The sequence below is a fragment of the Colossoma macropomum genome, unplaced genomic scaffold (assembly GCF_904425465.1).
Source record: "Colossoma macropomum unplaced genomic scaffold, Colossoma_macropomum, whole genome shotgun sequence".
NCBI classification, from domain to species: Eukaryota; Metazoa; Chordata; class Actinopteri; order Characiformes; family Serrasalmidae; genus Colossoma; species Colossoma macropomum.
In genome coordinates this window covers 45193263-45215372 of record NW_023494791.1, presented here as the reverse complement: position 1 = coordinate 45215372, position 22110 = coordinate 45193263, and the positions used below count along the sequence as shown (strand labels likewise).

Below are 22110 nucleotides of genomic sequence, written 5' to 3'. Positions count from 1 at the left end.
TATAATCTGACTTGAGTTAAGACGTCTCACTGTGTCAGAAAGACCTCATATGTCTCTTGTTTTTATCCTAGTGATTGACAGCTGTACCATTGCTGTGGCGACCAATGCCACAGAGGAAGGGGTGTGGCATATTTCGTCCAATGTGTGCGGCCCACATGGTCGCTGTATCAGCCAATCGGGAGGCAACTTTACATGCGCGTGCCAACCTGGGTTTACAGGGACATACTGCCACGAGAGTGAGTTACAGTATAAACACATTCGCTCAAACTGTGAAAACAACATGCACGTGTGAGCATACAGTGGTCCCAACACTGGTCCTTTTAGTGTCTTCACATCCTGTTTGATGACCAATCGGACGTCTTCTTTAGTTCGGTTTGTTTTGACAGGTGTGAACACCCTGTACTTGGGTGCACACTAAACATAAACGTAACAAAAAACTCGTAGGTCAACTTGAATTCAGTTCACTGGTGGTGGGTACAACTTTTTAAGATGGTTGGCACGAAAATGAGAGGATTTAATATCAGAGCCTGCTTTTCTCTTCATCTGTCAGCATATCAGCAGCCAGTTGCACCAGCTGAACGTAAGTTAAATCATAGCGTAGTTTGAATGTAAACTGCCACTACTAGAGTTTAACCGGTTGCACCCAGTGACATAGTTTCAACGTAGCTTTACCTTAACTCAAAATTGACACGTACCCTACAGTAGGTGTAAGTTCTGCTGTAAAAATCAGTTAAAATCTCTGGTCGATTTGATCGATGGGAAAACTTGCAAGATGAAACGAAAAACGTCTCGGTTTACGTCGCCAACCACTTCTGCAGGATAGATTACACCTGTTTTCGTCCACCTGAGATAGAAAAGATCACAGACCTCCTGCCACAGATTTGCAACACAACACAGACAGTCACAGAGCCCTGAGTCCTACTTTGTGTCTGTCACTGAGACATTTTACTACACAGTCATTCCAAAACCCGGTGGGCGACTCTGTTCAAGTACACAAGCCAACTGTGTGCAGAGCGATAAGAGCAGCTCTATCAGTGCTCAGGCTGTGTGTGACGCTGACCTTATTATCATAGAATGCCTGGTGATGCTACAGCCATCCGTAGCCAGGAGTCCGAGAGAGCACAACTGGCCTCGCTCTCTCTGGGTGGGTGGGATGGCCCCTCCTTCTCCCCCCATCACTCAGCGCGATGCTAGTCAGCGCAGGCGTCTGTTAGCTGACGTAGCAGATCTGGCGGTTGGCGCTTTCCTCCGAGTGCGTTCGGCTGTCCAGTGACGTTGCGTGAGCGGCAGCTCGAAAAGAAGCAGTGGTGCTTCACACGTCTTGGAGGAAGCCTGTGTTGGCCTTCACCCTCCTAGCGTTGATAGCATCGTGTGATTGGGGGAGTCCTAACTAGCGGGTGGAATTGGGGACGACTAAATTAGGGAGAAAATCGGGTAAAATAGAATGCATAACACAGATTAGTTTAACAATATAACTATCATAGCTAACATTACCTTTCCGTCATTCAGCACATTCAAGTAGCTATTACATTAGCCGCAGCTTCACTAATGTTACCGACCGTTCGGGTAATTTTGGGAATCTCAGTTTAAACGTCAGAAAAATTCCAGCAGCAGAGCAGAATAAACGCACATGTAAGAGACGGACAATTTGGGGACCCCACTTTACCGTAAAGCACAGTCTCTTTTTGAAATATAACTCAAATAGAGAAATGCGAGCGATTTCACTGCGTGTAGTGTTGCATATTTATGTCGGCTGTTGCTACCGGACTTCAAACCCCACCTTACGGTCGAACTTACGTTCAGCTGGTGCGACTGACCGCAGAGCTGTAGCGTCTGCATAATCTGCCTGTTTTCTCATTCGACTTTTGAGGTTGCTCATATCGTTCTTGCAGTACAAACTGCTGCTGCAGACGACCAATAAAACAATAGAGAAGCATTTGATTTCGGCTCAGGGACCACAGAATGTTTTCGGGGTCCAGCACCAGCGATTTGACAAGCCATTCAATCGTAAAGAAGCAGAGATGAAGTAAGATCAGTCGTATTGCTTTGAAGGTGATACACAAAGATATTTGGACGCAGCATAATGGGCAGATTATACATTTATATTAAGAATGTATACGAGGGGAAGGTCTGGATTTTATACACTGGTAGGTTAGTGCCAGGGTGAAGCCAGCCAAACCAAATGAAAGGATAAAGTGTCATAAAAAACCCAAACTCTGGTGCAAATGAACTAGATGTGAAAACAGCCTCAGTGTTTGGTGCAGGACCAGTGTTGGAAATCACTGCCTTACAGCTAACATATTCACCATTTATGAATATTTATGAACACATCAGCACATCGTATAGCATTGTGTTATGGCCTCCACGCTGCCCGGTCTGATTCTGTGCTCCACACTGCAGATATTAATGACTGCGTATCTTCTCCGTGTCTAAATGGTGGAACGTGTCTGGATGGAATCGGCTCCTTCCAGTGTCTCTGTCCTGATGGCTGGCAGGGAGAACTATGTGAGCAGGGTCAGTCTGCTTTTCTCCTTTATTAACTGTCTGTCATGTCTTTCCCTCATTTCTCTTCTCTAATCGTATCATATCGTCTTCTCTTCTCTTCTCTTCTCTTCTCTTCTTTCCCTTCTCATCCTTTCTTTCCTTTATTCTTCCCTTTTCTTTTTCCCTTTTCACGTCTTATCCCTACTTTGCTTTTTACGTCTTCTCTTCTCTTCTCTTCTCTTGTGTTGTTTTTCTCTTCTCTTCTCTTCTCTTGTGTTGTTTTTCTCTTCTCTTATCTTCTCTTCTCTTCTCATTAATCCTCTGTTTTCTTCTACAGAAGTGAACGAGTGTTTGTCTGGACCCTGTATGAACGGTGGTCATTGTGTGGACCTGCTCAATGACTTCTACTGTCGGTGCTCTGACAACTGGAAGGGCAAAACCTGTCAGTCGCGTAAGTCTGTGTGTGTGTGTGTGTGTGTGTGTGTGTGTGTGTGTGTGTTCATGAGCGTGGGCTCGTATGCAGGTTGTACGTGTTGTGCTTGGACATCTGTGATCAAGCCAGTGCCAGAGGAAACAGAGACTGGTCGAGGGAGTTCATGTCACTGACAAAAGTTTGCAGAAATCAAACAGAGCAAATAAAATAAAGTTGCATCGTCACTTTCCATAAAATCACATTTGGTGTGAAACATCATCAGTTAAACACTTTTCAGTGAATCCTACTGTTATATTCGCAGATCAGTTCCATCATTGATGTTTGCGCCTCAGTTTTGACCCTGTGTGGCTAAATCCATTAAATGCAACTGAACTTGAAGTTGAGTGTGGAAGATTCAAACCCAAGAGTCAGTTTGTCCTTTCAACAAAAATCAAACCACCTTGGGAGCCACAACATTTTATGTCCATTTGACCATCTTGGCTGTAAATATGTCTCAGTATGTGCTGATGTTCTAGTATAGGCTAAAAATATGATAGAAACAAAAACACAGACTCATTTTGCTCTGCTTTAAGCTTTGAATCAGCTGCAGCCACTTTTCTCACATCTCCCGCAGGAAACTTTGCCGCAAAAGTAGAAGAGTTTTTTTGTAAAATGTATCTCAACGTTAAATTTTCTACGAGGCTGAAGTCGCTTCTCATTCACCAGCTTCTTGTTCTAATTTTTCCGTTCCACCTTAAATGGTGCCTGAGGTGCTGGAAAATTCAAATAAGAAGCTGGCGAGTGAGAAGCGACTACAGCTTCATGACTTTTTAGTGTTTGTCAGTTTCTCGGTGCAGATTAAACGTATCAGGAAACCAGCTGATGTGATTATAAATGCAAAAAAGTCCATTCGTCTCCAAATTATCAACGTTCATCTTAAATCTTTCTCTTTGCCTTTTCATTAGCTACTAGCTAGGCGAGATTGTTGTCTGCGTTGCTATGGTGACCAGCAGTCTGTGAGCCAGTCTTCAGGGTTAAAGGGTGAATTAGCAGTTCTACATTAACTCCAGAGTTTAAGACCATTTATTGTTAAACTTTGTTGATTATTTTATTTTCAACTACAAATCTGATTCCGCTGTGGAGCCACAACAGGGCAGTAACAGAGCCACATGTGGCCCCGGAGCCGCATGTTGCCGACCCTGTCCGAACCATAATGTTGGTAATAATCAATTGACTAACACCAGAACGTTTGTTAATGATTGGAGTATCAGTAGATCATCTATAGGGGACCATCCAAATAAAGTGTGACCACATTCAAATCTGAAAAGAGTGACCTGGAATACGATGTAAGGGTTGAATGCATGAATGGCGCTCGGTGTGTAAAAGCCCTCAGTGTTGCTTATTTCTGTGTTTTGTCACAGGAGAGAGTCAGTGTGACTCCACTACCTGCACTAACGGTGGAACATGCTACGATCATGGAGACTCATACCGCTGCGTGTGTCCGCCTGGCTGGGGGGGCAGTACCTGCAACTCAGGTGAGCTTTAGCTGTGTGTGGGTGTGTTCAACATTTCAGGCCAACGCATGAGGAGGGGTTTGTCCCCCTTTGCTGCAGTAACAGCCTCTACTCTTCCGGGAAGGTGTTACACTAAATGTTGGAACATTGCTGTGAGGATTTGATTGAGCATTAGTGAGGTCAGGTACTGATGTTGGATGGTCAGTTCTGACTCCAACTCATCCCGGAGGTATTGGATGGAGCTCCATCACTCCAGAGAGCACAGTTCCACTGCTCCGCAGCTCACTGCCCCTCTCACCCATTCTGTTGGTCAGTGCTTGTGGAGATTATATAAGCTGTGTGAGCACAGTTAAACATCTGTATCAGCAATAGGTGCACAGAAAGTAGCTGAACTCACTCATTAAAAAGGGTGTCTGGATGCTTTGGGATAAACAGTGTATGACAAACAGCAACTTTATAGGAGGGAAAAACATTCTTATCATCTGTTAATGTTACAAAAACAATATAAAGTGATTTCAGTTTATTTCTGTGCTTTAAAGAGAACGAGAAATGATAAAAGTAGGTACACAAAAAATTTCAGATCATTTATATTCAAATATTCATGATGTAATAGGCAGATGGCACCTTTTTTAAATGGTGTAAAAGCATAAAAATGAAAAAGAGTCTGTTTTTCTTGTGACAGGGATGATTTAATTATTTCTCCTTATTGTCTGTCTGTCTCTCTGTCTGTTTCTCTCTCTCTAGCGACAAACAGCACGTGTGACCCTCAGCCGTGTGCCAACGGGGGAACTTGTGTAGGAAGGGGCGGAGCTTTCACCTGCATCTGTAAAGATGGATGGGAGGGGCCTGATTGCACTCTGAGTAAGACCACACCCCTCACTCAGTAGCTAGGTTTCCGTTGGCATATTTTTGTGTTTATTTTCATATTTTGAATAAAAAAGATGATGCAAATCTTCTCAAATTTTCTGAGCTGTTATGTTTGCCAGTGTGTTCTGTGTTTGTACTTTTATGATGCAAAATATACCAATAAAATTAAACAAAACAGCAAAGAAAAGCTGCTCAAGATGCTCTAAATGTTTCTGTAAACTCACTCCGTATTTCTCAGAAGTGTTTTTACACGTGTGATGTAGAGTTTTATTCTCATTTTTATTAGTCGGATGTGGAAACAGCCTAATTTTCATACTTTTTGTAACATTTTAGTTATTTTCTTCAGTTTAATTAGACAGTTGCTGATTAGTTTGTCCCAGCATCTCACATGTCTTTCTTTTGCTCATTTTACAGATGTTGACGAATGCAATCCTCATCCCTGGTACGTTTTTTTGTGAGAAAGAAAACTTGCACAGCAATTTCTAGACGTCATATTTACATAAAAAGAAACTGGCATATATGGAAAAGCGTTGCTAATTTACTTTCCTAAATACCACTTTTCCATTTCTAGCTTAGCAACAGTAGCTAAGCCCAGACTCGGAAAAGCTTTCTGAACTTTACAATATGCTACAAGAAGCTGGCGAACAGCTGATTCAGCTTCATATCACTGAAGAATTAGGGGTGGGCGATAATAAATAATTGCCCCCCTTCTTTGAAGGCATATGATGCTCTAAATGTAACTAAAGCCCAGCAGTGAGGAGCTGAACTTTACCCTCCTCTGCTGTCACTGCAGACTGGCAGGGTCGCCTACAGAGCAGCGCTGGTAGCTGTTAATGAAGTGATGCTCTTTTTATTTGAGGGTCCCATTTTATAGGGAAGATTTCAACCACTACCCCTTGTAACTCAGTTCCAAGGGGCAAGGGGACACTCGAAAACATGGGGTAGGGGTAAAAATAAGAAATGGAACTGGGCCTTAGTCAAGGAGATGTACTGTTATTTCTGAGTGAATTTGATTAGAAGCTAAGTGATTAGAAGTGATTAGAAGATCAATATCTGAATACCTTTTGTTTACTCTTTAAAAAGCTGTTAGTTTCCATTTGAGAGTGATGTCTTCTCTGTTCTCTCTTGAATCTTTTGCCTCTGTAGTTATAACGGTGGTGTTTGTGTGGACGGTGTGAACTGGTTCCGCTGTCAGTGTGCTCCTGGATTCGCTGGACCTGACTGTCGCATCAGTGAGTACTGCAGTACTGGTCAAACTATCCAGTACAGTACTGGATGCAGATATGGACACTGGTTCAGAAAATAAAAGTCCTCCCCAGGATTTTGGTCCAACTGCCCAGCTTCTGTAATTAACTCCAACCAGCAGTCGAGGTGCTCAAGCAGTTGGAACTTAACCTTAGAGAGAACTTTTTCTTTTCAGACTTATTTTCCATCTCTTTGTAACGTTGGGCTGAGATGGTTCCAAGTGCAAAGTGACTTTATTAAGGGCATTCCGATACTCATTGTCCTAGCAGGCAGGGGTCAACACACAGGCAGGCAGGAAAAGATGCAGATCCATATTCAGGCATAACAAAGAGAGTAGCAGGGGTGAAAACCAGGGAAACCCAACAAAACAAACAAAGGGGTATATAAAGCAGTCTGAATGGGATCAACGTGAGTTCCAGGTGTGTGGGAGAGGAGGAGAGTGGGCGGAGCCTGGAAAAGTCCAAGTCAGTCTCCCCGATATATATTTAATGTAAGCAAAATTCACAATTTTTTTTTAACAAGAAACCTGCGAAGTAAACCTCCAGTACCATTTACGAACAGTTCGGCTGAAAGTCGAAACATTACAACTAGCTTAATTGTCACTGACAGAGAAGCTGGTTGTAACTGTCTCTAAAAAGTCTGGTAAATCAAGGCAAACACAAGTAATTCAGTACAATGTTGTGTGAAGCTTACCAACATAAATACACAGAAATATTTGCATCAAAAAAATATGACTAGCGAGAAGAGACTGTCAGACACCAGCAGATTTATTTTGGTCTTTAAAGTAGAACAGCAAATATCAGCACATTGAAATTCAAATAAATTTAATTGGCATCTCTAATTTTTGGTGTATCTGTGCCAGAAGAAAGTGTTCCGCATTCATATGGGGGGATTTTGAGTTCTCTCAGTGTTTAGTTGAACCCTGCTGTGTGGAGGCTGTACTTTAGCTTAGCTGGCTCTCACTCTGAGCGATTTATATGCTCCCAAATGATGCAACGACACAATGAAAAGCCTAAAGGAAGAAAACAGGCTTTTTTGGATCTGGAGAAATATCTTTATAATTCCAGTCAAACTTTGCCTGTGATGTTGCTGTGGGAATATGATAAGATGATGAAATGCAAAAGTTCTACTTTAACCTGTTTGACTACCAAAAAACGTCCATGTTACATTTCACCCCATACGCAGCTCTGCTGGTGAGATCCCATATAAATAAAAATAATGCGTGGCCACAACTTAGTAAGACGTGTGAATGAGATGATTAAGTCGTGGCCACGACTTACTAAGGTGTGGGAAGGAAGTCGTTACTTACTAAGTCATGGCCACGCATTAGGATCTCATTCCCACGCCTTACTAAGTTGTGGCCATGACTTAATTCTCTTGTTCATATGCCTTATTTTTATTTATACAGGATGTCACCAGCGGGGCTCCGTAGTCCCGCATTAGGCTGTGCCCCACATACATATGAAGTTAGTGAAGTTAATTTTGTGCCAAAAGTTTCAAATAAAATAATAAAATCCACGAGCAAAATATTCAGTGTCAAAATACCCAAAATACATTGCAAATACAAATTAGAGTGCAGGTGAACGTCCTTTTCTAAGACCCGCCCTGTGTTAAAAAGTCCCAAAAGTCAGAAGCAAAAGAGGAGAAGCAAACATATATCAGCAAAATCAGCAAATAGATAAAAATTAAAGCAAAAAACTGGCAAAATGAGAAATAGATTTATATCAGAATGAGTGAAATTAGGTTATAAATAAAGTAAAGTTAGATTTAACTATTATTGTTTGTATTTGCAACATATTTTGCACATTTTCATACTCAATATTTTGCTTGTGGATTTTATTATTTAATTTGAAATGTTTGGCACAAAATTAACTCCATACACACACATCATATATACGACACTGACCGCTGCTCACATGTTCTGCCCTCTTGACGTCATTATCTAAATCTGTGGACTCAGTACACTTCATTGAACAATAGATCTATAGTCATTGCTGCTAAGGACTGTATGTTTGTCTCCGTCTTCCCGTCCTCATGTTTGTGTGGTATATAATACTCTGAACTGTACTGACTTTTGCACTGCTGTCCTCTGGTCTGCCGCTCTGTGTTTAATGCTGTTCCAGAAGAAGTGCATAACACCGTTTTGGCTGTATTGAGGAGGAACGTCAGTAAAACCTGACTTGACGTTTCCCAGATCACTACGTAAAACTAAACCTGCTCTGTCCGTCTGCTTTTTTCTGTTTTTCTAATTTCTCTTCCTCAGATGTGGATGAGTGTCAGTCCTCTCCTTGCTCTTATGGAGCCACCTGTGTCGATGAGATTAACGGCTATCGCTGTGCGTGTCCTCAGGGCCGAGCTGGACCTCGCTGTCAGGAATGTGGGTACCATGAAAAAAGCCCTCTAAACAGAGCAGGCTGCATCTAAAATATAAACTAAAAAATATATACATGAAATAAAGATTGCCTTTTAATTTGTGCCACCTGAGATGATGCCAGTAGAAACGATTTTCTTTGTTGTCTCAAAAGTCTCAAAAGCACTGAAGCAGTGACATTTCTGAGCCTCTCCTTAATGGTAATAATAACATTAGAATTTGCATACTGGAAATTAACTTAGTAGAGAGTTGGCTTACTTAGGTACTATTTGGATGAGATTCGTTTTACATGGGAGGCAGGTAAAGTAATTATTAGTGGTGTTTCTCAGCATGAATCCTCCCTATCTGTCATTTTTGTGGATGTGTATCAGTAAAGATAATGGTGCCTTATCTGTAATAAATCTAACTGTAGAAATAATACCAGGTTATAATATATTAATTTTGGAGGCATTTAAAGCGGCATTTAATTTTGTTATCTGTAGCTTAAATCATTGCTTAGCTTAAATATCACTGCTGTCGGAAGAAAACTCCAAAATGGTACCTTTAGGAAAAAACATACTTTACTTTGCATTGGTTTCAGTGGAACCAGACTGTTTTCCAAGTCGTTTTGGGTCGTTTGTTTTGGTCCATGCGTCATGAAATTTACACACAATGTAAAGGGCAACAGGCTTTTTCAAATTATGTCCAAAACCGAAAAATGGCAAAAATGGAGATACAAGGTTTTGTTCCAACAGCAGCGATGTATTTGTATATATACACACATGACTTGGAAAAAAAGTCTGGTTCCATTGACTTACATTAAAAGTAAAGTAGGTTTTTTCCTTCTCCTGTAAAGTTGTTATTTTGGAGATACAAGGTTTTGTTCCGATAACAGATATATATAACCTAAAAGTGTAATTCTGCTCTGGAGCCGCAACGGGGCAGTAAAAGAGCCGTATGTTGCTGACCCCTGATCTAGGTGTTGGGCATGGTGACCTTACACAGTGTCCTGTTCCTTTAACACCTGTGTCAGCAATAAGTGCAACTTCGTGTAGCTGAATTTCCTAATGAGAAGAGCCGTCTGGATTCCTTTGGACATTTTAAGTAGATTAGAGTAAATAAAATGTTAAACTGAATGTTTACACTTGATATGTTTTTCTGGAGTTGTGCAGTGCATAAATTGAGCCACTCCAATTTCTGTGATATATAACGAGATTTCATATCCCGTATAAATAAGTCATAAACATTACGTCCCGTGGTAAAATATTACCCCACCTCCCCATGTTCAACTAATCCTGTCTGAAAAGCACATTAAACAAGAAAACCACACTTTTCAGAACAAATCAGTTTCAGTTTCAGGTTAACAGTGTTTGCTTGGCTGTCGGAGTATTTTGACTTGGAGGAATTCAGCAGAATTGCATTTCTTCTGTTTCTCTTCCCTGTTGCAGTTATTGGTGTTGGTAAGGGCTGCCAGCACTCCGGCGTGACGGTTCCACATGGAAGCCGATGGGAAGACGACTGTAACACTTGTCGGTGTATGAACGGAAATACGAAATGCACCAAGGTGAGCTCACCTACCCTACTCTCCTTATACTTAGCACTGACATCTGATCACTGTGATCCGGTTGAGGTGATCGGATCAACACGTAATCAATACACAGCAGGTTTACACCTTCCCTTTTCATACGTAGATTTGTATCTAGATTTTGATAGAATTTCATATGCAGTGTATAAATGTTAACACCAGGCTGGCATGGTGTGAGTGGGTGTGGCCTGTACAGGCTATGCTCATTTAAAATGGACTGAGGGGAAGTGGAAAAGCGTTCTGAGGTCAGACAAATCAAATTTACAATTGTTTTTGGAAATCATGGACACTGTGTCCTCCGGGCTAAAGACTACTCAGCTTGCTTTCATTGCACAGTTCAAAAGCCAGTATTCATGATGGTCTAGGGGGGCATTAGTGCACATGGTATGGGTGACGTGCACATCTGTGAAGGCACCATTAATGCTGAATGATATATACATGTTTTGGCAACATATTCTGCCATCCAGATGACGTCTTCTTCAGGGAAGGCCTTGATTATTTCAGCAGGACAATGACAAACCACATTCTGCATATATTACAACAGCACTGCTCTGTATTAAAAGAGTCTGGGTGCTAAAGTGACCTGACTGTAGTCAGACCTGTGACGACTGATAACTTTTGGCACATTATAAAATGAAAAATACGACAAAGCAGACCCCGAACTGATGAGCAGCTGAAATCCTATATCAAGCAAGAATGTGAAAACATTTCACTTTCTAAACTACAGCAGCGTCTCCTCAGTTCCCAAACGCTTACAGAGTGTTGTTAAAAGAAGAGGTGATGAAACACAGTGGTAAACAGGCCCTTGTTCCAACTTTTTTGGAGCATGTTGTTGGTATCAAATTCAAAATGGGCACATATTTTTCAAAAAACAAAAAAAATTCTCAGTTTCAATATTTGATGTCGTCTTTGTAGTACTTTCCTTCAAAAATATGGTTTACATGATTTGCACATCATTGCATCCTATTTTTACTTATATTCTGCACAGCGTCCCAACTTTTTAAAAATGGATTTGTACATTTTACAGTAGCAACTGCAACTTCACACAGTTGCAAGACATATACGGGGTAAAATTGCAGCCAGGAGTGGAGGGAGAACTATGCACTGTCCTTTACAGGCAGCAAATTACATTCATAAGCCTACATTAGAATACACTTGCAGATGTTGGCAGATGTGCACTGTTAGAAATAAAGGTTCTGTACAGGTACATTTTTCATTCATCAAGGTACAAACAATGTAAATGTTCCCTCAAAGGTACAACAGTGGTTTTAAGGTCCAGTTGTGAACCTTAAATAAGTTTTTCCAGGTGAAAAATTCATATTTGTAGCTTTTTTAGCTTTTATTGAATGTTAAATAAATGCTGTACATTTATCTTCTTTAGGTACACTGTGGCAGTCGGCCCTGCCTGTTGGACACAAGTGCTGTTGGAGCCCAGCGCCACCATTGTCCTGGAGGACAGGAGTGCACAGAGCATCACTCCCTTACCTGTCTCCGCCCACCTTGCCATCAGTGGGGCATATGCTCCGCCCCAGATGAGCCACCAGTCAACACCGACTGCCAACCTAACAACAGTTACCTAGACAAGGACTGCGCACGTGTTACCCTTATATTCGATACAAATAGCCTGCCACAGGTAATCAATCAATCAGTCAGTCAATCAATCAATCAATCAATAAATCTTATTCTAATCTGGGGTAAATATGACGTATGACCTATGCGTATGTCCCTGTGTGTGTGTTTCACAGGGAACGACTGTAGAGGGTATCTGTTCAGAACTAAGATACCTGCCGAACACTCGAACCCTCGCTGAAGACCACGACCTCTTTATTCTGTGTGAACAGTCCCCCTCTAGCAGCAGTGCAGTGGAGGTTGCTATGGTGAGAACAGATTTTTTTGTCTTTTTTTCCCAAAAGCCTTCAGATTCCGACCCTCTTCACTCTACATGTTTTGGAAATGAAACATCAAAGCTAATTCTTAAATAAATGCTCATCTTTCATAGTGATGCATCTCGACCTCAGCTACTACAGTCAAGTGTGCTGTTTTGTGAAAGTAGCTATGCTATGTTAGTCACCTTGACCAGTGACTCCAGTGGAAAATGTTGACTTCTGGAGGTTAAAACCTTTATATATTCATTTTTTTTTGTTATTGTTACAAATTTTATTAGGACTGTTACGATTATTCAAACGTAAATTAAAAAGGATATTGATTGAAATGTACCTCAATGATTCTTCAGTGATTTGTTGGCAACTTGACTTATGATTCATTTTACAACAGTTAGTTCCGGCCACACAAGCTGATTGGTTGAGAAGCGTTCTAAACGTGCTGTTATTTCACCATAACATCACGGTTTTTTTCACAAACACTGTATCACTCCGCTGAGACGCCATTACTTAGCAACGACTTTGACAGCTGTAGGAGACGCTCAAGACATTTGAATGTTTTTACTTCTTACTTTACGCACAAACAGAAAATGGACACTTTTAAGATCATATTTGACCGACAGCTGATTTGGTCAGACTCTGAAGATGAGGCTACACTAAATTCCCAAACTGTCATCACCACTGAGCAGCTTTTCAGGCGGCAGCTGTGACAGAAGAACAGCTAAACAACCTGGAATCAGCCAGAAATGAACCCAACACCATTCGCCAAACTAAATGGGCTGTAAGATGCTTTACAGACTGGCTGGAACAAAACAACATTAATACTGATCTGGCAAAAACTGACAAAACTGAGCTGAACTTGATATTGCGGCAGTTTTATGGCTCAGTCTGATTTGGTCAGACTCTGAAGATCAGACTACACGTTTGGCGAATGGTATTGGGTTCATTTCTGGCTGATTCCAGGTTGTTTAGCTGTTCTTCTGTCACAGCTGCCGACTGAAAAGCTGCTCAGTTGTAACTGAACCAGTTTGGGAATTTAGTGTGAGGAGCTGGAGAACGAACTGCCGGCTGTGCAGCGAGTGGGCGGAGCTCGTTACTCTGACGTAGCAACAAGCTGCTTGTTAAGGAGCTATAATTTGGTGAAGGAACTGCGAACATTAAAACATATTAAACGCCGCGTTCACAGCCCAGTTTATTAATTTATTACTGTATTTATTTAACTGTTGTATTAAAGCAGTAGAACACTCGAGGAGTGTGTTATCGCCAATAACATCACGGCTGTGATGATCTACGCTGCGACCAAATCACAGCCATGATAACACACTCCCTCTCGTGTTCTATTGCTTAACTAAGTGCATATTTCATTCCTCTTAGTGATCTCTCTTAGTTTATTTTTTAGTCTATCTTAGTATTTGCAGTCTTTTAAGGGGAAACCCACCAATTTTTTTTTTTTCTGCATAATGCATTCACTGAGATGAAAGTCAGTAAGAGTGGTTTGATGTGAAATGCAGGGAAGCTTACACACTCAGACTTTCTTTACAGTGGTGGTGATAGGTACCAGGGGTCACCATGACTACAACACAAATATAGCCATTTTATTTACTATCCAGAACCACCAGTGAACCTACACGAGTCTTCTGAACTTTTATGTGGAATGTTAATGATGGTAAAATAGTGGAAAATCTGGAAAAATAAGTTTTATTTGGGGGATATTTTGCCTCACAACACCCTGCATGTATCCTTCCACCATGAATAGCCACAAAGCTTACACAAACCATCATAAAACAAAATCTCAGGCATCAGGCAGTGAATTCATAACTATTTTTTTTTTTACTTTCCGTGAGGGAGCTAGGTCCTAGAATGGAGCATTTTACACCAAACTTTGTCGTTTATGACCTTTACATTATGGAGAACTTGGAGAAAAATTGGTGGAATTCCCCTTTAAAGGGCCCATATCATAGAAATTTTGAAATTCGAGTTTCTTGTTGTATAGAGCACCCTGCATGTTCTTCTCCACCATGAATGTGTTTTTAAAAATATGCCGTAGGCCAAAATCTTATCTCAAAACTATCATAAAACAATGTCTCAGGCATCAAACAGTATATTTATTACCATTTCATCTAACGACGTTCTGTGAGGGAGCTTTTAGAGGCATTGAACTCTTCAGATGTCTGACTTTGTTGACCTCTTAATAATTAATTTTGCAGAAATTTAGTAAAATTGGTGGACTTCCCCTTTAAATTGACCTCAGTGGTTGGTTACTGTTCAGTAAAGTGCTTTTTTGTTGGTTGACCCTTTTTAAAATCTTGATTCATCATCAAAGTAATTGATTACTAATATAATCAATAAAGAGATGAGAGGCCTAATTTTAATATTTCTTGCCCTCACGATCTTCTGGTGGGTGATGTTCAACTCTAATCCAGCAGGCAGTTCTCAGACAGCTGAGACCGTTACATCACCATGTCTAATCTCCACAGTTTAAACTGCTTCACTAGCCTTCACTGCTTTTTGAGTGTTTTCGATCTCAGTGTTTCTTTCTGTTATATTAGATATCAGTTTTCCTCTCTCTTTCTTCTCTGTTCTCTGAATTGCCACTCGCTTTTCGAGTTTGCACTCTATTAAAAAAAGCAGGCACTTAATTCAGAGCTTAGATGGCTTCCAGAGAGAACTCGTAAAACAGGAGTCTTTTTTTTTAAGTATCTCACCATTTGGAAAAAGCGAAACACCAGGCAGTGTGACCCCTCCCTCCGTCCTTTTGGCTTTTTTCTTTACATCTGCTTATCGTTTCAGACCTTTTACCTCTGAAACCTACCTGCCTCCTGCACTACTGCAATCAATCTTCCCTCCTTTTCGCACACATACAGTCTTTGTCTCCGCCTGCCCTCACTCTGATGTTACCTCTGTGTATCCAGACTATCACCATAGAAACAAAGAGAGTCAAGTCTCTCCACTTTCCCTCCTCTAAGCCCTTAATGGGCAGAATAAGCGCTTGACCCTCTCTTCCATGCTGTAATGTTTTTAAGATTAATGTTTGGAGAGCTTTCCGGAAAAGGAGTGGTGCTGCTTTGTGGTCTGTGCTCTCTTAACGCTGTCTGTTGTATGGATGCTGAGCTTAACACTGCGACATTCCAGTGGAGGCCAGTTTCATTGTTTCCTGTTTATTGCCTTCAGTGAATTGCATTAAAAATGAACCTTATAACTGTTGAACGATTGACCTCTAAAGGCGTCATTAACAAACATCAAATAAACAAACGTCGCTCACTACCGCCCTCTAAAGGCGTCATTAACCAACATCCAATAAACAAACGTCGCTCACTACCGCCCTCTAAAGGAGTCATTAAAAAACGTCAAATAAACAAACGTCACTCACCGCCGCCCTCTAAAGGAGTCATTAAAAAACGTCAAATAAACAAACGTCACTCACTACCGCCCTCTAAAGGCGTCATTAACAAACGTCAAACAAACACACGTTACTCACTACCGCCCTCTAAAGGCGTCATTAACAAACATCAAATAAACACACGTTACTCACTACCGCCCTCTAAAGGCGTCATTAACAAACGTCAAACAAACACACGTTACTCACTACCGCCCTCTAAAGGCGTCATTAACAAACATCAAATAAACACACGTTACTCACTACCGCCCTCTAAAGGCGTCATTAACCAACATCCAATAAACAAACGTCGCTCACTACCGCCCTCTAAAGGCGTCATTAACAAACATCAAATAAACAAACGTCACTCACCGCCGCCCTCTAAAGGCGTCATTAACAAACATCCAATAAACACACGTTACTCACTACCGCCCTCTAAAGGCGTCATTAACAAACGTCAAATAAACAAACGTCACTCACTACCGCCCTCTAAAGGCGTCATTAACAAACATCCAATAAACAAACATCGCTCACCGCCGCCCTCTAAAGGCGTCATTAACAAACGTCAAATAAACACACATTACTCACTACCGCCCTCTAAAGGCGTCATTAACAAACATCTAATAAACAAACGTCACTCACCGCCGCCCTCTAAAAGTGTTATTAACAAACATCCAATAAACAAACGTCGCTCACTACCGCCCTCTAAAGGCGTCATTAACAAACATCCAATAAACAAACGTCGCTCACTACCGCCCTCTAAAGGCGTCATTAACAAACATCAAATAAACGTCACTCACTGCCGCCCTCTAAAGGCGTCATTAACAAACGTCAAATAAACAAACGTCGCTCAGCGCCGCCCTCTAAAGGTGTCATTAACAAACGTCAAATAAACACACGTCGCTCAGCGCCGCCCTCTAAAGGCGTCATTAACAAACATCTAATAAACAAACGTCGCTCAGCGCCGCCCTCTAAAGGCGTCATTAACAAACATCCAATAAACAAACGTCGCTCACTACCGCCCTCTAAAGGCGTCATTAACAAACATCAAATAAACAAACGTCACTCACCGCCGCCCTCTAAAGGCGTCATTAACAAACATCAAATAAACAAACGTCGCTCACCGCCGCCCTCTAAAGGTGTCATTAACAAACATCTAATAAACAAACGTCACTCACCGCCGCCCTCTAAAGGCGTCATTAACAAACATCTAATAAACAAACGTCACTCACCGCCGCCCTCTAAAAGTGTTATTAACAAGCATCCAATAAACAAACGTCGCTCACTACCGCCCTCTAAAGGCGTCATTAACAAACATCAAATAAACAAACGTCGCTCACCACCGCCCTCTAAAGGCGTCATTAACAAACATCAAATAAACAAACGTCGCTCACCGCCGCCCTCTAAAGGCGTCATTAACAAACATCAAATAAACAAACGTCGCTCACCGCCGCCCTCTAAAGGCGTCATTAACAAACATCAAATAAACAAACGTCGCTCACCACCGCCCTCTAAAGGCGTCATTAACAAACATCAAATAAACAAACGTCGCTCAGCGCCGCCCTCTAAAGGCGTCATTAACAAACATCAAATAAACAAACGTCGCTCAGCGCCGCCCTCTAAAGGCGTCATTAACAAACGTCAAATAAACAAACGTCGCTCAGCGCCGCCCTCTAAAGGCGTCATTAACAAACATCAAATAAACAAACGTCGCTCAGCGCCGCCCTCTAAAGGCGTCATTAACAAACGTCAAATAAACAAACGTCGCTCAGCGCCGCCCTCTAAAGGCGTCATTAACAAACGTCAAATAAACAAACGTCGCTCAGCGCCGCCCTCTAAAGGCGTCATTAACAAACGTCAAATAAACAAACGTCGCTCAGCGCCGCCCTCTAAAGGCGTCATTAACAAACGTCAAATAAACAAACGTCGCTCACTACCGCCCTCTAAAGGCGTCATTAACAAACATCAAATAAACAAACGTCGCTCACCGCCGCCCTCTAAAGGCGTCATTAACAAACATCAAATAAACAAACGTCGCTCACCGCCGCCCTCTAAAGGTGTCATTAACAAACATCAAATAAACAAACGTCGCTCACTGCTGCCCTCTAAAGGTGTCATTAACAAACATCAAATAAACAAACGTCGCTCACTGCTGCCCTCTAAAGGCATCATTAACAAACATCCAATAAACAAACGTCACTCACTACCGCCCTCTAAAGGCGTCATTAACAAACATCAAATAAACAAACATTTTCATGTATATATTTTGGATATATGTTCAATGTTGCACATACTTTATATTTTCGATAGATTAATTATGAGCACATTCTTATCAAATAAACTGTCTGATTCTGTCTTTCTAGTCATTTCAACAGTCTTCTGCACTGGAGGAGCAAGGAGATATACAGGTTGTGGTCAGTTCCATCATTAACGTTTTGTCCAGACGTCACAACAGCACACTGCTACTGGCCATACGAGAGGTTAAAGTTGAAGCACAGGTCATGCCCCCCTCAGCGGGTGAGTGAGATGTTTTTTTTTCTTTGTCTGCTTTTTTCTCTGGATCTGGGGTACTTGTGATTCCCAAACATTCCCAAACACCACAGAACAAGTTCAATTTCAGCTTACTGTCACTCCAAAACCAGTCGTTTGGACATTACTTTTTATCGTCCACACTCATCTCAGCAGAGCAGCACTTATTCAGTCAAACCTGTGCTGTAGTGTGTGGCCCTGTTTGGCTGCTAAGCTAACATTAATTAGCTGATCAGGCTACAGATCCAGACACCACAGAACAGGTTTAATTCCTCCTTTGTGTCCCTTTAGCTGCTCGTCACTGTCTTCACTCCCTCAGGTCTGGATCATTCCCATCCAGTGCTGTTATCATGCTAGATAAGCTAATGCTAATCAGCTCCTCCCTCCTAGTTAGCAGCACTGTTTAACATTTAGCCCTTGTTAGATAGACGGTTTGAAATTTTTTGAAAGATGGTTTGAAAACTGAACCTACTGCAAACGACACAAAAGCATCATAAATGCTTTTACATCACTAACGATGTTTTTACGCTCCTTAGCCTTGGTGATAATATTATAATATCCCTGATAGCAAGAGGAGAGTGGACCACTGACGGCCCACTGACGGCAAATCTGGCGGTCCACTGGCATTTTGCTCAGCGTTTTCTAGGCGGTCCACGGGTGGTCAAGCAGAGTATTAGACAAATTTCTACTTATCATCACTCATTTTCCCTCACAGTCCAATTTACTGATTTTTCCTTCCTCTTTTCTTTAGTTATACTTTGTAAATTAGTTCAGTAAATCATTTTAATCCAGCTCAGAGTCAGCAACGACATTTCCTATAAAATCACGATTTTTTTCTCTCTCATTTGTTTGTAATAGTGTAAAAGTTTATTTTCCAAAATAAAAGTCTGTGTGCATTTAAAATCTGTTCAAAGGAGATTAAAAACTAGTTAAAACTTGTATGCATGACAGTAATCTGGGTGGTCCGAGGGTGGACCAGCAGCGGGGTGTCAACCTTATCAAGCCAGCAGACTGATATATGCTCACTATCAGGGATACCTCGGTAGTATTTGGACATGGTTTGAAGGTGAAGGTCAATTTGGATACTGCCCAACCCTAGAATAGTCCACTGTAGGGGTGAGCAAAATTGTATAGTGTGTCTTTCTGACACATTAGAATTGCAACCTACGTGTATTTGTTTAAGAACGCCCCCCCCCCAAACTTTAGATTTATTTAAAGTCTTAATTATGGGGGTTAAATCCCCCCAAACCTCCCTGTACTTCTCACCCTGCTCTGTATGAACCTTCCCCGATCTCTCTCACTCACTTTTTCCACAAACTCTCTTTATAGATTATCTGGTTCCGCTGCTCTGTGCGCTGTTTGCTCTGCTGTGGATTTCCTGCATGGTGGTCTGTATCTGCTGGTTCCGCAAGCGCAGGAAAGCGAGAGAAAGGGCCGGCGCTCCAATAGAGGAGAGCACCAATAACCAGAGGGGGGCGCTACTGGGCGCTCAGTCGCCCCATAAAGACAACGTAGACAGTCGAGAGGAAAGCAAAAGCCTTATGTACCCCCTGGACAGGGTCGGAGACGGAGCGGAGAAAGAGCACGAGGATGATGACGGAGACGAGAAAGGTGGGCAAGGGCTAGTGGTGGATAAGTGCCCTTCTCTGAAGTACGCTAAAGGGGAAGTAGTGTACACTATTTGCACCCAGACACAGCCCACAAGGACTCACTACCGCAATAAGGACAACCGATGTAAGAACGTGAACAACAGCGAACGGGTGATAGATCACTACGTATGAGGAGCACGACGAGAAAAGGAAAGAAACACTGAACGTGGAGTTTTGATACTTTTGTCCAGAAGCGGAGCCGTCCACTCTTTCAACCCTCCTTTCTTCTGTTTACACTTGTGTTTGCTTTTTGTAAAAATAAAAAAAACAAAAGAAAAAAAAAACACAAAAGGACTTTAAAGACACTAAAGGCAGCTTCGGTTTTGTTTTTGTCTACGTCCTGATCTGCCTTAAGTCGAGCTCGTGTGAAGCATCGTTTCCAGCACTTGAGTTTCTGTTCTCGAGGAAAGATATTCAGCTTGTATATTTGGTCAGATAGAGCAGTTTCACGTAGATGGTTAGTGATAACGAATGATTTAAGGAATTTTTCCGTTTTTCAAAAATTCACCATCCTGAATGTCCTGTGTGAAAGTCTGGTGCTGGGTCTATTTTTGAATGTTTTAATATAATACGGCTTTTTCTCAGTTCTCAACACATTTCTCACACTTTTTGTTCCTTTTTAAAGACTACATAGAACCTATTTGCAGAGAAATACTATGTAAGAAATAAACAAATGTACATATGTAAATAGAAGAAAGTTATAGCTGTGTATATTTGAGTTTAGTAACTTAAAACACTGTTTTTTATTGATAATTTCTATGATTAATATTTCTGTTTTTACTTTGCTTTTACTTTTTATGATGTCATTCCTTTTATTTATGTTGGTCAAAAAATTTCAGCAGTTTTCTAATGTTTATATTTGCATCAAGGGCTAAATGGGGCCTCTTGCTGTACCCACTGGAGCACTCCGGTCATCATGGTGTTTATGTATAAATGTATTTGTTGTGCTGTAATGTATGTAAAGTCAACACACTAAGCAGATTAGACTTTAAGAAGATGCGTAATTGAAATGGTTTGGCCAGAGAAATACGAACATTTTAGATTTAAAAGAAAATGGTTAATTTCTGTTCAGTTTCCTGCCAATTCAGAAGAAAGTCATGTGTTCAAGGAGTCAAACATGTTGGTATTTTTTTTATATTCCTGTTTTAGAATTAAGATCGAAGAATTTTTTAGAATTTTACTGCAATTTTTTTGTGACAGTACGAGAACTTGTGACTGAAAAGCATGACAAATTTTGTCATTTTTGTTTTTTACATCATCCACAAGACTAAATCCCTAACAATCCCTGAAATAGTCTTAAAATTTGGTGACATGGTACAAAAATCATCCCAGTTCCTACAAAATATTTTGCATAATTGAAAACATTTCCAATAATATGATGTCACAAATAGTACAATAAAACTGATGTAGCAGATTTATAATCATCCTGTTGAAATTTCTAGAAATGTTCCTTTTTTCTGTTCTTAGTTTCATACATGAAGGGAACAATTTAATTTTTAGATTTTGTTTCATTGCCCAATATTGTCTCTTTACAAAGCCCAACAGGAATAACAAAGTTAATATGATTTACATGAATTACCTCAGATGTGGCAATAAATAAAACGTATCGTCTCTCTGGATAAAAACGTCTGCATTCTTAGTGGAGTTGGTCATTGTTTAATAACTAATTCATTTTAATACTTCAATAATTTCAAAGTGTTGTTTGCATTAAAGAGGAAATTCCATCGATTTTTTAAAACCTGCATAATTCACGTTAAAGGTACACTATGTAAGTTTTGGGGATTTGGAGACCTCTCTAGTGGAAATGTATAATTGCACACAAAATGTGGTAGAATATTTTGCAGCATCGGACCCCTTCCCCCAGCGGATGAATCTGGTGATCCCAAGCATACGTTGAAAGGACGATCTTCCGAGACGACTCCGTCATTTTTCGCCCAGTAATGCTACTTATTTTTAATTTTAATAATAAAATCTTACATAGTGCAGCTTTAAATGATTAAGATGTAAACAGAGTCGTTCAGAGTGGTTTGGTGTGAAACGCTCTGTTCTAGATAAACTTACCGAGTCAGAACTGTTCACAGTGGTGGTGATAGGAACCAGACGTCCACCTCTAAAAGCTCCCTCACAGAAAGTTACTACATGAAATTTTTATGAATTCACTGCCTGAAGTCTGAGACACTGTTAAGATAAGATTTTTGATGAAAAGGTAGATTCAGGGC

The 22110-nt window shown here is 41.0% G+C and overlaps 1 protein-coding gene across 2 annotated transcripts in view; it reads left to right on the top strand.

Moving 5' to 3' along the window:
• Positions 1–21510, top strand: part of jag2a (jagged canonical Notch ligand 2a) — an 85830-nt gene extending 64320 nt beyond the window's left edge. For both annotated transcript variants that reach the window (XM_036575149.1, XM_036575148.1), the window contains 13 exons: positions 72–236; positions 2401–2514; positions 2822–2935; positions 4318–4431; positions 5155–5271; positions 5692–5719; positions 6424–6509; positions 8786–8899; positions 10321–10436; positions 11839–12090; positions 12203–12334; positions 18077–18230; positions 19572–21510. In XM_036575149.1, coding sequence (XP_036431042.1) covers positions 72–236; positions 2401–2514; positions 2822–2935; positions 4318–4431; positions 5155–5271; positions 5692–5719; positions 6424–6509; positions 8786–8899; positions 10321–10436; positions 11839–12090; positions 12203–12334; positions 18077–18230; positions 19572–20023 — 1958 coding nt within the window. In that variant the 3' untranslated portion in view covers positions 20024–21510. The remainder of the gene's footprint in view (positions 1–71; positions 237–2400; positions 2515–2821; positions 2936–4317; positions 4432–5154; positions 5272–5691; positions 5720–6423; positions 6510–8785; positions 8900–10320; positions 10437–11838; positions 12091–12202; positions 12335–18076; positions 18231–19571) is intronic.
• The last annotated feature ends 600 nt before the right edge of the window (positions 21511–22110 follow it).